This window comes from Oncorhynchus keta, chromosome 28, assembly GCF_023373465.1.
Source record: "Oncorhynchus keta strain PuntledgeMale-10-30-2019 chromosome 28, Oket_V2, whole genome shotgun sequence".
Classification (NCBI taxonomy): domain Eukaryota; kingdom Metazoa; phylum Chordata; class Actinopteri; order Salmoniformes; family Salmonidae; genus Oncorhynchus; species Oncorhynchus keta.
In genome coordinates, this window is record NC_068448.1 from 61,678,118 (window position 1) to 61,693,502 (window position 15,385).

Below are 15,385 nucleotides of genomic sequence, written 5' to 3' on the forward strand. Positions count from 1 at the left end.
AACTCTTGGGGATATTCAAATAAAATAAACACATACAGTAATACGTAGCCCTACACATACTGTACACATCCTAAAGCCAATACAATATAATGTTGGGGAAATATTATGTTTTGTGTGTTTTGAGTATGAGGGCAAATTGCGTAATGCCTGTATTAATTTGGCACATTAATCTGAATATCAGAATTGTAATTAAACACATGGCAATAAGAAACCAAGTGTTAGGTCTACAATTAATAATATGTTGTGACAGTCATGCTTCAAGAGATATCTCACTCTGACTGGTGTGTGTTACAAGCTTATAAGGAAACATGGGATGATATTTTCATCCCCTTTTTCTTCACTGGCCATATTTACATTCAGCTCCTATCTTATTATAGCTGACTCATTACATGCAGTGTGGATACAGCTGTTGAAAGTGTAATTAATGCACAATCCTTCAAGACCTCTTACAACTTATCCCAGAGGAGAGCTGGGGCAACTTGAAGGACTGATTTAGCCCAGGATCACCCTTTGAATCCTAAACAACCAGCAGAACTGCTCTCGTCGGCTGGAAAAACATAAATGGTTCTATAGACCAAGACCAAGAAGTAAGCCTAAAAAGGTAAACATTAACCATTCCATAAATGTCCCTAGCTGCCGAGAGAGAGGAGGGAGAGAGAGAGAGCTTTCATTAATTCAATTTGTTTCTGTAAGGGACGATTATAGTATGACCTTTGCAGGATCCATCAGAGAAGAGAAGAGAGGGGGTGGGGGCAGGCACCGGCATTGTGCACAATCGAACCCCTGTATTATTCTTCAGTAATTTCTGAAACAAAAACCCAAGTGGTCCCATCGGCTCTGTCACTGCTTGACATGCCTGCTGTACCCATCTTCTGCTCTGCTGCAAAGTGTCTAGGATATGAAGGTGGGCACCTTGGGACCTCCAACAAACCCCCTCGGCGGTGCAGTCAAGTCGAAGGACTGAGTAAAGCTGAAGGAAGCCGCAGACATATTGAGCAAATCATTTATGGCTGATACAGCTTTCATTTGGAATTAAGAGGAGAAAAGGAACAAGAACCTGCCCCCTGTGTAGAGGTATCTCATTAAAAGACAGGTTTCCCTGGTTGTCGAATGTTTCGACTTGACATTTTCTTTTTCACCACTTGTGCCTATACATAAATTCAAATCCTGCAGAAATATTGATCTTGTATCGCTTGTAGTAGACATGAAAATTCCCCCTACGCCCCTTTACCTGGTACCCTGCAGTGCTATTCAGCCAATAATCCTGTCGATTTTTAATTTCTCATCAAATTATGATAGTGGTAACATTATTTATTGATATCTTCAGAATTAATTTGATACAAAAGACTACCCTTTGACCCAGTTATAACATAAATCATTTTTAAAAACGGATTGATTTCTCTGGAATAAACTTTTTTTAACTTTTTGGCTCATAGCAACATGTTTACTCATTCTGCCATGAAGTAAATAGCCCATCACTAGAGAAAAACTTTGTTTGTCAGGTCTAATTTGGCTTGTAAAACCATTGCACTCTCATTTGCTACTGCCAGTGTCCTTGGCTTTTGCTCTCTACGAAACTGCATACTCTCCCCTTCCTACTACACACACACACACACACACACACACACACACACACACACACACACACACACACACACACACACACACACACACACACACACACACACACACACACACACACACACACACACACACACACACACACACACACACACACACACACACACACACACACACACACACACACACACACACACACACACCACCTCCCTCTCTGCCCATATAAAGCTCAGGCAGCTTGATCAGCCCTAATAGGGTTCAGTAATTAGTGTGTTTGCATAGGGCCTGTCTGCACACAGCAGTCCCCTAAGCAAGTCTGCCATGGCATACCTTCTATGAGCTTGACAGTTTAACAGTGCTGAAAAAAACAAAATATAGCACACAGTGTATGGTCCAAATTAGGCCAGCAGCAGTAAACACAATTAGAGCCACTTTAAAACAATGCTGACACTAATTAGGCAACCAATGAATCATTTCAGAGTTCAAGTTTTAGCTGGTAGCTCTGATACAAAGTAACTCAGAACACAGTTTGGAAAGATTTAGACAGCCCAATATTATATGTTTTTCAGAATACAAGTTAGGATGCTCTTACTAGAATATTTTGCCAAGTAACACTGCTTTAAGGAAAATCAATAGAGTCAGTTTGGCGGGTAACAGAAAATGGAATCATAATATTGGCATGGAAATTATTATGACAGGTTGTAACATCCTTTAGGGCTTGGCATTTGAATGGGCTTATGATGTGCCTTTTGAGAGCCTGAAAAAAAAAACAGAATGGTAGAGGTGAACGCAACAGGCAATAGAACCAAACAGTCAACCCTAACAAAAAAATATATTATATGACATTTTCAAAGCTTTCTTTTCTCGTGTGTGTGTGATTTTGGTTTTAAAATCCTTGTGGGGACCCTTTTAAGCTTAGGTTTATGGTTACCATTAGAGCCATAACTAGGGCCATAAATAAATTAGGGCCATAAATAGCTAGACAACCAATGAATGGTACCCAAACTATCTGCACTGACCCTACACACACAAATCCCCCACACATTTAAACACTGTTCTATATTTTACTCTTATTACATTTTTTAATCAAGACTCTTATCCAGAGCGACTTACAGGAGCAATTAGGGTTAAGTGCCGTGCTCAAGAGCACATCGCCAGATTTTTCACCTAGTCAACTTGGGGATTCAAACCAGAACCTTTCAGTTACTGGCCCAATGCTCTTTACCGCTAGGCTACCTGCCATCCCTATCTAACCTTATGCCTAGACACTTTACCCTGCCTTCATGTACATACGTACATACATACATTAACAAAAGTATGTGGACACCGCTCGTAGAACGTCTCATGGGCATTCCCCACTTTGTGATTAGGCCTGGATCTCAGTTGGCGTTCCAATTCATCCCAAAGGGCCTTTCTCAAACTTCCCACAAAGTTGGAAGCACAGAATCGTGTAGAATGTCACTGTATACTGTAGCGTTAAGATTTTCCTTCACTGAAACTAAGGGCCTAGCCCGAACCATGAAAAACAGCCCCAGACCATTATTCCTCCTCTACCAAACTGTACAGTTGCCAGTATGCATTCAGGCAGGTATTTTCCTGACATCCCCCAAACCCAGACTCGTCCGTCGGACTGCCAGATGGGGAAGAGATGCCAGATGGGGAAGAGAACACGTTTTCACTGCTCCAGAGTCCAATGTCAGCGAGCTTTACACCACTCCAGCCAACAGTTGACATTGCACATGGTGATCTTAGGCTTGTGTGCGGCTGCTATGCCATGAAGCTCCGACAAATATTTATTGTGCTGATGTGGCTTCCAGAGGCAGTTTGGAACTCAATAGTGAGTGTTGTAACCAAGGACAGATGTTTTTCACGCACTACGCGATTCAACAGTCTGCGGTCCTGTTCTAAGCTTGTGTGGCCTACCACTTCGCAGCTGAGCCGTAGCTGCTCCTAGACGTTTACACATCACAATAACAGCACTTACAGTTTACCGGGGCAGCTCTATCAGGACAGAAATTTGACGAACTGGCTTGTTGGAAAGGTGGCATCCTATGATGGTGCCACATTGAAAGTCACTGAGCTCTTCAGTAAGGCCATCCTACTGCCAATGTTTGTCTATGGAGTTTGCATAGCTGTGATGCTCGATTTTATACACCTGTCAGAAATGGGTGTGGCTGAAATAGCCGAATCCACTAATTTGAAGGGGTGTCCACATACTTTTGTATATATAGTGTACCTCATACCTCTGCATATTGATCTGGTACTGGTACTCCCTGTATATAGCTCCATTCTTGTGTATTTTATTTTACTCCTCTTTATCATTATCTTTTTTTACCCTGCATCATTGGGAAAGGTTCGTAAGCAAGCATTTCACTGCACTAGTTGATTGGATTTGAGGGTTAGGGGCTAGGTTTAGGGTTAGGATTTAGGGGTTTTGGGATTAGGTTAAGAGTTAACTTCAGGGAAAATAGGATTTTGATTGGGAATCAATTGTTTGGGGTCCCCACAAGGATAGTAAAACAATAATGTGTGGGTGTGCGTGCGTGTAAGAGAGAGCTCACGTTAATGCACTACACTACTTTGGAAAAGTCCACCGAACTTGGATGATGCTTTTCAGTTTAGATATCGAATAACATCTCCAGAAAAATAATGTTCAATCCCTGTGTACAAACACAAACTGAATTCATTGAACGCTTGACTGCTGAGTTCATATGGTGCGCCAAGCTGAGCGTTGAGCCTCTGCTCCCCTCAGAAGACAGTGCTGTCATTGTGTGTGTGTGTGTGTGAAAGGGGCAACTATGTGCCTAAAACGACTGTGCATTTCTAAAGTTTAGTGTTTGATTTCATGCTGTACAAAAATAACACTTGTCTCAAAACACAATTTTCTTCCCTACTTTCTGTCCGAAAGAGTATAAATAGTTTATTCACATTCTCTCAATTTCCATTTCTAAGCCTGCTCTGAATATTGATGAGATACTTGCTAAAGGTGGCTGGTTGCACATTGTCTGAGGTTCAGATTTCTCTGTAAAAGAGGCGGTAAATGCATTTGCAATATTGGGTTTCTCGCCCAAGTTCTTCTTCATGAGTGTCTGTTTTTCAAAATGTGCCCCCCGGACAAATATGGGGTCATGTTATGAGTGCTTCTAAATTCTGCAGCAGTTATCAATTAAAATATAGAATTAATCAAACTACCACCAGGCAGATAATAAAGTATGCAGAAGATACAGAACTTGATACTTGAGAGAGATGCAACCAATAGCTTTAACAAGATAGTGAATTAATTCATTCTAACATTTATTGTAACATTATCTCACAAGAATGGAACTATATACAGGGAGTACATTCTGTATTCATTGGTCTGAGCAATGTGTAATCCTACAGAATTACATTATTTTTTATTACAGACACAACATTCTGTGACCCTTTCTCCAGCAGCTATGTCCTGAGGGAATTGTAGAAATGGTTTCAACCCTGGATGTGATTCGCTGTATCTCTCAGCCTGCTCTCCTACAATTCAACAAGCAACAAATGCAAGAGAGAGAGGAAGAGTCCGTCAGAAAGTATTAGAAAAGACAGAAAAAAAATAGATTGTTGTTGAAAAATTACAATACAGCATAATAAACAGCCATAGATAAAACCTGGGAACCATTCCAACGCACTTTTATTTTGTTTTGCTAGCTAGATACGGTAGCTCCTTCCACGATATGCTTGTGACTGCTAAGCTAAGTAGCTAGCTCAGTTCTATCTTCTAAAATACATTTTCAAATTTAGGTCAAACCCAATTCAAGTGTACATTACCACGAATGCAGATGGTAATCTAACGAAGTAAGTACCCAACTAAACCATATTACAGATTGTTTCATTGACTCATAGCTAATGCATGTAGCTAGGCAGCCAAGTTAGCTAGCTAACTTAGTTGACCAGACAACTGTAAACATTCATTCAACACAATGACATTACCTTCTAACCTTTACTACATTGATATTTAGCTGTCAATGTGAAACTGTCGTAGTATTTGGGATATCTATGATTAATTTAGACCGTTATGGTTACTTAACGATTTAACATGGCAAATAGCTAACTAATGTTAGATTGCCAGCAAAACCAGACTGTAGGCCCAGCTGGCCAGGTCTATTAGCTTTGTAGCTAACGTGATAGCTAGCTAACTTAACTGGCTAGCATTCGTAATTTAGCAGCTGGCACAGACAAAACCATGCAGCTTAGCAAAACAGCCAATTTGGCAAATTAGTCATTAGTAATGAAAATACATATTATTTATCAGGTGTGAATGTTTGGATGACCAATATTTATTGTAAAAACATGACATTTTAAGGTTAGCTAGAAACGTAATCAATTAGCAAGAGGTTTTGTTAGATTTGTTTTGCAATGACTAGTGCCTATAAAATAGCTAACAAGCTATGAGCATCAATTCTGTTAATTTTCTCGCTAGTTTAACACCATTTCATTTTTTTAAATCTGCTCATAATAATCTGCCAATAATAGTTTGAACATTACACGTGATGTGTATAAGCACCAGATGCACAACTGCTAAATCATTTTCTGAAAATGTTGCTGCTAAAGACACTAATGTGATGGTGCCATTATGAGACATTGTTTTACGTACAAATGCATGGATTTAAATTTAAATGTACAAACAATATTGCTATAATATTCAACAGTATTTCTACAGAAAGGAAAAACTGCAATCACATTAGTCCAACTGAGTCAGCTATTCTAGTCATGCAATGGTAATAACTTTGTACAGTTTATTTGCCATTTCTAATAATAAGAGTAAGCTTACCAGTAAGTCCAGGTGTTTCTTGAAACGTCTGTAAAGGCATGCATAAGGTAAACTCACACCTAAATGACTTTATTAAAAACAGATTGTAAAAAAACTGTTGAGGTATGTTTTTATTTATTTGTGTTTCCTCCCAGGGGATGAGTGCTGTGCAGTGTATATGACCAGCTGTCTCCAGCCTGATGGGAGGACTCTGTGGATAGCAGCATCTTCATCAGGACCCCAGGAGGAGAGCAGCCATCCCATCCCAGTCTCATGTCCCACACCCCTTCCCTGCCAAGGAGGGCCGTTCAGAATGAAGAAAATCAGCCTTAAGACCATCTGCAAGTCCCTCAACATCAACAAGGGCAAGGAAGAAGGAGGGGGGGATTTTGTCATGCTCCAGCAGCCCTCGCCAGCGGTCGACTTCTCCAAGGAAGACTCTCTTTTCAGGGGCTGCTACACCAAAGAGCTGGCGGGCTGCGACCTTGGAGGTGGTGGAGGAGTTGAAGAAGAGGAGAAGGCGGGACACAACAAGGGCCGTTCTAAGAGCGAGAGTCTGATGGGTTCTCTGAAGAGGAGGCTGTCGGCCAAGCAGAAGGCCAAAGTCAAAGGGGGCTCCACAGCCATGGGGTCAGTTGACGATGACGATACCTTCTCCTCCTCCTCTGTGCCCATCAGCTTCAACGAGGTCAAGGCCCATCGGCCATTACGATCGGCATCCCTCCGCAGCCACCATTACAGCCCCTCTCCCTGGCCCCTGCGGCCTGTGAACTCAGACGAAGCCTGCATCAAGATGGAGGTGAAAGTTAAAGCCATGGTCCACTCTCCGAGCCCCAGCCCCAACTTGAATGGTGTGCGGAAGGATTTCCACCACCAGGACTTCCAGATGGAGGGCATCTTTCAGGAGCAGGCCGTGAAGAACCTCCAGGAGCAGGCAGAGTCCCTGAAGAACCTCCAGCAGCCCCAAAACGGAGACCAGAACATTGACGAACACGTGCCTGTAGTCTTGGGCTTCACGCCGCAGGACTACATCCAGTACACTATGCCTTTAGAGGAGGGAATGTACCCAGAGGGGTCCCACTCTGTCTCTCACTCCTTCTGCCTGGACGGGTCCCTGCCTATGGAGGTGGTGACTGAAGCGGACAGTAGCTCTCTCCACGCTGATCAGCAGAGTCAGGAAGACCAGGATCTGGTGAGTATGAACCTGAACCTGCCAGTGGACCTCTTCATGGAGTCTGTGAACGGCCTCCTCATCGGCTCTAACGGCGTCATGCTCCAGAGCTCCAGGGACAGGGTCGATGCCCAACACCCCCCTCCTCCCCCCCTGCCCCTGCTACCCAGCAACGAGATCCCTAGGACTTGCTCTGGGTTCAGTGTTGCGTACAGCCACGTGGCGGAGCGGGTGAGGCACCACTTGAACTTTGACCCCAACTCTGCTCCGGGCATGAGCCTGGTGTATGACTCAGTCCAGAGCAGCGGACCCATGGTTGTGACCAGCCTGACCGAGGAGCTGAAGAAGCTAGCCAGGCAGGGTTGGTACTGGGGGCCCATCACACGCTGGGAGGCTGAGGAGAAGCTGGTCAACCTGCCCGACGGCTCGTTCCTGGTCAGGGACAGCTCGGATGACAGGTACCTCCTCAGCCTTAGTTTCCGCTCCCAGACCAAGACCCTCCACACCCGCATCGAACACTCCAACGGACGCTTCAGCTTCTACGAGCAGCCCGACGTGGAGGGACACACGTCCATCGTAGACCTGATAGAATACTCCATCAAAGATTCGGAGAATGGAGCCTTTTGTTATTCTAGATCTCGCTTACCAGGGTCCGCCACCTACCCCGTCAGGCTGACCAATCCCGTGTCTCGTTTTATGCAAGTGCGCTCCCTTCAGTACCTGTGTCGGTTCGTGATCAGACAGTACACCAGGATTGACCTGATTCAGAACCTGCCTTTGCCCAACAAGATGAAAGACTACCTGCAGGAGAAGCACTACTGACAGGGTTGACACTGACAGATGGGACAGACAATGGTAGCAACTTGCACTTTTGGGTTCAGTTTAAGAGATTTAACAAAGGTTTACAGACATCCATCGTTTAGACAAGATCGATTGGGTTACATTGGCTCTTTGTTTTTGCCCAGGGAAGTGTCCAAAATGGAACCCTATTTCGTATGTTGCGCAGTACTTCTGCCAAAAACACTGGCTATAAGTAGTGCAATAAATTGGTAATGGTGAGCCAGTTCAGATTTGCCAGTCCCCAATTCCACAGTTAACGGGTTAAGTCGTTGTCGCTCAGACTCAGTTTCTGGCCAAACCTCCAGAGATCTATCATAGAATATTGTATACGAGTCTGTCACAGAAGTACAAAGCATGATTTAAGAAAACATACTTTATCAACAGTGAGATATGGAGTTATTTCTCTCTCCAGTTGCTGTAGAAGACTGGAAACTCTAGAATGGCATGTTCAGCCGTCTGAATAACATCAATATTTTGCCTTCTGGCTCAAATTTACAGATTTAAAATAAGGTTTCACTTAACTGGCTTAGGTTTGACATCTTAAAAGGCTGCAGTGAATTAAATGAAAGAAATAAATGAGCTTATTTTAGAGCGTGATTCTTTTGACGCTTCATTTAAACATTTACTTGAAAGATATCCAACAACAACGCAGTGGGGCATATCTTCGGTGTCTTAAACTGAAGTAGAAGCACTGCAGTAATGCAATGCAGAGGCCAAAAGTATTTTTAAGCAATGTTTTTGTTGAATTCACCCTGTGAAATTAAGAGGACCTTTTTTTATTTGCCATCCGTCAAGTTGGTTACTGACAACTGCTAGGCCTAATAAGAAACGTAAGCTTTGTGTGGGTGCATGTAGCCTGGACTATTTAATCCCGCCCACTGTAAAAGGTACTGTTAGGATTAGTGATGCACCGATATGACATTTTTGGCCGATACCGATATCTGATATTTTCCTTACCAAAAAAACATTGATACCGATATTTCACATTTTGTAGCCTTTTTAAGCATTCTAGAACAGTTAAATAGTTAACACACACACACACACACATGGGCGCAGCTGTCTAAGGCACTGCATCTCAGTGCAAGAGGCGTCACTACAAAATTGGTATTTACGTATGTCCCCATTACCAGTAAAACATAATCAAAACCTATTTCTTTCTCTTACTTGATGTGCTGTTTCGTTGTTCATTTGTTTATTCCTTTCATTCTCAACCAGGATTTCTATGGAACGCTATTTGGGCCTTTGCATGTCAAAAATATACTATTTGATATCAAATAACACTATTTGATGTGTCAAATTAGCTTGTTGACCAATCAGGACCTGAATATGACTGCATGTCACAATAATTTGACGTGTTCATACATTTTCTACGTAGTTATTACACATTAATTACACTATCACTCGTATTTCATGTCACAATAATTCATTGATACGTATGCTATGATGCTGGTAAAGTTGATTCGCGCACCTACAGTGCTGGTCATAAAAAAAAGCTAGCTATCTCATGGATGCAAACAATGTTCTTCCCCAAAAACATAGCAAACATAGCTATAGTTAGTTAGCTAACTATATAGGTAGGTGCCATCTAAAATAACCCTATTTGATTAATGATGGTCGGACCCATCTATGTGAAGCTAGCCACAATAAAGATTAGTCACAATAGTTGACTTTGCGGTTAGCCTTCAGAATAATAGTATGGAATAATTCTACTATTTCTATTAATTTGCATCACTGTCAATGACATACTTTTATTTTGAAGGCAAACCGCAAATTCCACTTGTGCATAATCCTTATTGTGGCTAGCTTCACAACACATAACCCAGTCCACATTTAAGTCATTTAGCAGTCCAGTCGAGCTTCACTAGCCAGATGAAGCTACCTGGCTGCTTATAACGTTAGCTTTGGGCAACAGGCTTAAGTAGCTATTTATTTTCAGGAACTGAGGTTCAATTTCAATAGGTGAACAACAAGTGGCAACCTAGCTAATACTTACAAGGATTCCTAAATCATTGCTAAGAATAATGAGAATGACTGCAGTTTCTACTTGTCATTGTTTTCAGCCTGGTTGTATTGGTGCTAGCTAGGTACCCCAGAAGTTGCGGTCGAACAAATGAGGCTTTATTACAAACGCGGTATTGTAAACACATCGTTCGTGGCTGGTGTTTGCTGACTTTTTTGTACAGCTTTCACAGTGCTACTTGTATATCTTTTGACATGCAAAGACCCAAACGGCGTTCCATAGTATGTATGTCTTGAAGGAAATAGCAGTGACGCTATTGCTGTGTAACTCCAGTAGGGCAACATCGGAGAAATAGAGTACTTGGTAGTGTTAACTGGTGCTCGACCAGTCGGCGAAAGCCAACATTACCCACGATAGAGAACGGATTTCGCCTTTGAGTTGTCTCCCTGAAATCTTGTTACTCTTTCAAATGACTGCTTGACTTGTTGATCCACACAGCAAACATTCTGGGCTAGTTTAGGAACACTGTGTTGCACGTATAGCGAAAAAAATGTATGTGGAGTCATTATGTCATGTACCTTCGTTATGTAGGTAGCTAATATCGTCCGATTCCGATATGTTCACCGATATATGGTGCATCCCTAGTTAGGATAGATAAATGCTCGTTTATATGTCGCCATGCACTTCTACTTAATATTTATGCAGCAGTATGATAGCTTTTTAAATGCAAATACTGGTAAGTAATGAATAATTAACCTGAAGATAAACATTTGAATGCTTCCCTATTAGGAGTCTGTCACAAGCTGCGCTAGGACAAATGAACGTGTCATGTTCCGTACAATATGCTTGCCTCTGCGTGCAAGACCTACTTTTGAACTGTTAAATACAGTAGACTGTAGAGACTTGGACCTTATCACAGTGCACACGAGAGGAAAGTATAACTGTACAATTAAAAAGGGAAAGTCACAAATACATAGTTGTTTTTACAGCATTTATCAGTAAGCAAATTGAGGAAACACAAGACTTCTCTTAGTTTTGCCCAGCTGACCAATTATTTTTTATAGAAAGTGGCTAAATGCTGTTCTGGAGCCTTTTTGTGTCAACATATGAGCTGGACCCTGGTGAAAGGAATAAGCTTAGGCTGAGGGATTTTGGGAAATGCCAGAATAGATTAATATTGGAGCCCCTTCCTCATATTTGGGAGGGAGCCAGGTCAGAGGTACGTGACAGAATTCCCACCTCTGTAATGGCACAATAATGTCCTGCTCGATAGAGAATGAGATCGAGGCTTTTGTGTGTGGTTTGCCCAATGATTTGCATGAGTGATGTCACTGATTTCCATTGCCATGCTGTCTGTCTCGCACTCATGGCAGGTTTGCAGTTTGACATTTAAAAACGTATCCCGTGTCATGCTTATTGTCAATGCCCCCTCCACAGAACAATGTTAACTTACATATTCACAGTCTTGCCAGGCTGTTTGTATTGGAACAAAGGGAAAAAGCACACATTATACTACACAAGTGCTCTATAACATATACTTTGACATGGTAGTCACAGTTTTACATATGTTAAAGTGTCTTTTTTGACATCCGTGTCCTTAAAGTATTTGGAAAATGATCTCAGACTTCTTTGGTAGTCACTTGTGTATTGTCTATGCCTAGTTAGTAAATATCGGTTGGTATCTAAGGTGCTTAACATTACACCTGGACACCCATAGGTTAGATTGGATCACTGGATGGTTTTTGCATGTTTAAAAAAGTGTTCCATAAAGACTTATTGGCATTTTATTGCTTTGAAATGGATTAAGGATGTAGGTAATGTGTCAGTTGTGTGTGTGGAGGGATTGTTGTACTCAGTTACCACTATCATCAGCTGGATGATGTGTGTTTTCTTCATTCATTTTCTGTGACTTATCAACTTTTGTCATTTTGGGAACTAGTAGGGATACTTATTGTTTCTAACAGTCTGTGCCACATACTAAGAGGTTACACCAGGGTAATGGCTGTATGCTTGTTTTAGCAAGGCAACATCATTTGAACCATCTACACTTGCTCAAAGACAAAGCCATATTTTTTTGCATGGTTTTCACCATACTAAGACAATACATACTGTTCACGGGTAAATCTCAATTGTTTCCCCTAACTAATGTCGTCACTCGAATGACAACATTGAAAAATGTCACAACTCGCAGTCCAAAGTAAGTTTTGTCACAAGAGCGCATGAATTGAAATCATCAGTTGTGTTGTTATGTCTGTGTTACAAAGGGTGAGACACCAGCGTCATATCGAAGAATATTGCTCGGTTATGGAGGAATGAAGACGACTAGAATGTGTCAAATTGAAGCAAACTTAAATGTGAAATGAAGATGTTAATTGTTTGACTAGAATGTACTTATAATTATTTTATTTCTGTTTTTATCTGCCATTATTGTAGCAGATCCAGAAAAACAGGTCCCCAATTGGATAAACACACACATATGTTATGGGTGTTTCTCTGCTGTGATCTTCTCTAGTACTTCAGCATCCTGGGATTTATTTTGTTCGTTATTGCCTTCTTATGGGTGATTGTTAGAGGTTGACGCTTGTTTAAACTGCTGAAGTATTTTGAATTCGTTATCAAGCTTCACCCATTTTATATTTGTTGATGTTGCGAATCTCTTCAAATGAAGGTGATTGTTTACAATGATATATTTGGTAAATACCAGTTTTATCCCCTCCTATCACAAACCTCTGGTACAATTCAAAAACCCTTATTTTTTTAATGTGTTATACACATTTGTGCTGCTTCATGAATATGAATGCCTTGTATTAAGCTATGGGGAAATAGAATGTTGCCATTTAAATGTATGTACACATAATGACTGGTTATCATTTTGGGAGAACAAAGTAGATTTGTAAACAACTATAGTCTGTTAAAACAATTTGTCGCTATTAGTAAATACTCACCAGAAAAAAAGACATCACTTCAGTTTACATTTTGTTAATTGTCAAATTTTCCAAACGTAAATTTTTTTTACTCTTGTATTTTTTTCTTTTGTGGAAAAAAAAATCAATAAATGAATTGCACATTTTGGATACAGTTCAAGAAGTTTTTGTATCTGCCGATTTATAAATTGTAAATAAAAACTATATTCCAAATCTGTGGTAAGGTTTTTTCCCTACATTTGTTTCCAATTTTTTGAGAACACAACTGACAGCCGAGTTTACTTAGGACTGCCAACCGCTGCTTATATCGCCTCTGACAACAGAACATCGTCCCTCAATTTCAGTTAATTTCCCAACGATTGTAATGCTGAGCAGGTGATCAACACTCACTACTTTCAGCCATTTGTCTTTCTCGTGTGTTTCTTCTTTTAATGCCTCTAATTCAGGGATCATCAACTATATTTCATTCAGCTGCAGGCTGATTTTTATTTTCTTTCTTGAGCAGATGGTCAGAGGGCTGGAACATAGTACCAAATCATTTGTAGACTGCAAGAAGCACAAACAGATATAATATTTTTTGCTCAGAAAACTTGGGAGGCCAAATAAAATCACCCGTGGGCCAAATTCGGCCAGTTGGGGGACCCTGCTCATATTAAAGCTTGAAGGGCAAAACAAAGGGTGCGTTGGTAAATTTACTCGTTCTATCTACTCTGTTTACAGAGCACTCTCATCTGTGTGCCAGAGCACAGAATATATGAACTTTCAACACCCGTTTTATATGGCTGGTATCAGTAAACATCTGCAAAAAAGGGCAATTCAATTGATGCCAGCAGCACATTTACAGTCACCAACGCTCTGGATAACATGAAAACAGCCTAACCAGCTCTGCTAGGGGGAGTAAACTGGTCAGAGTGAGGTGTTCTCTCATTTGTATCTGGAAATAGCAAGCAAACGTTAGCCAGTTAGCTTGGGTGCTTGACTGCCATTGTGAGGTCAGAACGCTCGGATCAACCCTACTCCTCGGGCAGAGCGTCCATTGTGCTCTCTGAATGCTCCTAGAGCGAAATGCTCTGAATTTATGAATGGACAATCTGACTGCTCTGAAATTACAAATACCCAGAGCACACTGGCACTCCAGTTTGAATTTACGAACACACCCAAAGACTTCTCTTTCTATGGTAAGATCCTATTCCATCCTATTCCTTTCTGACTGGACTTCTTTTTTAAACTTATTTTCTCAAACACTCTAATTCTATCCAATTCTATCCAATTTCCCCTATAACTGAATCATCCATAAGTCCCAATACACTTTTGTCCAAATAGAACAGTTTGTGGAGAAGACAGCACTTTTCACATAAACATGCGTCTCCTGTTGTGATGCACAGAGTGAGTTCTGGGTCGTGTTCAGTAAGCATGAAACGGGAAATAATATTTATATTCAGAGGAGGCATTGCCTGAACATTTACCAATTTTGTTCCTACTGATCTTGCGTGACCCTAGAGCAGTAGTGTCTTTTTGCCCTGCCGACCGCATTCAGTCTTCACTGAGGTCAGGAGGGCAGTAATGCCTTGCTGTTTTGTGAACATTTGCGGAGGGACATTTTATTTATCCCTTGTTTTTCACATATCTGATGCGCTCTAAGACTAGCATTCATTTTGCTCTAAAAATGTGTTAAATAAATAGTATTTTTCCAGAAGCGTGGGACCAGTGTAGCGGCTATGGTAGTTCAATGAGTAGGAGGTAGGGGAACAGGTAGTTGGAAGGTGCAAGGATGATAGGAGGGAGCCATCATGGAGGTGGTGGGGAGAGAAAAAGGGAGAGTCAGTGTGATTGAGAGAAAGGGAGGAGGAGTGGGAGGAGGAGTAGGAGGTGCGGTGTAATGGTGTCAAGTTTCGATCTCAGATCAGCTCTTACACAGTCTGCATGGTGATGAGGAGGTACAGTCTTGTTAACTGCAGCCTTTGACAGGCCTCTCCAGGCTTCAGAGGTAAAAGATGCACCAATGTTTACTCCCGCCCGCCATGCCGAGCCTTTATGATTTATTCATAGCAGACACTGGTGGTCGCATGTCATAGTGAGATGCCTCCATCATGAAAGGACTTATCTCTCCTTTTTTTCTCCTTCCCTCC

The 15,385-nt window shown here is 41.5% G+C and overlaps 1 protein-coding gene across 1 annotated transcript; it reads left to right on the top strand.

Annotated features, from left to right (window-relative positions):
- Positions 1–5,075: 5,075 nt before the first annotated feature.
- On the top strand, positions 5,076–13,402 carry LOC118361640 (suppressor of cytokine signaling 6). The gene is made up of 2 exons (XM_035741724.2): positions 5,076–5,406; positions 6,517–13,402. Exon 2 carries the CDS (start codon positions 6,540–6,542, stop codon positions 8,352–8,354), a length of 1,815 nt encoding a protein of 604 aa, XP_035597617.1. The 5' UTR covers positions 5,076–5,406; positions 6,517–6,539; the 3' UTR covers positions 8,355–13,402.
- The last annotated feature ends 1,983 nt before the right edge of the window (positions 13,403–15,385 follow it).

Bases quoted from the DNA above. Each gene is read 5' to 3' on its own strand.
- LOC118361640 (XM_035741724.2), top strand. From the start codon at position 6,540: ATGACCAGCTGTCTCCAGCCTGATGGGAGGACTCTGTGGATAGCAGCA.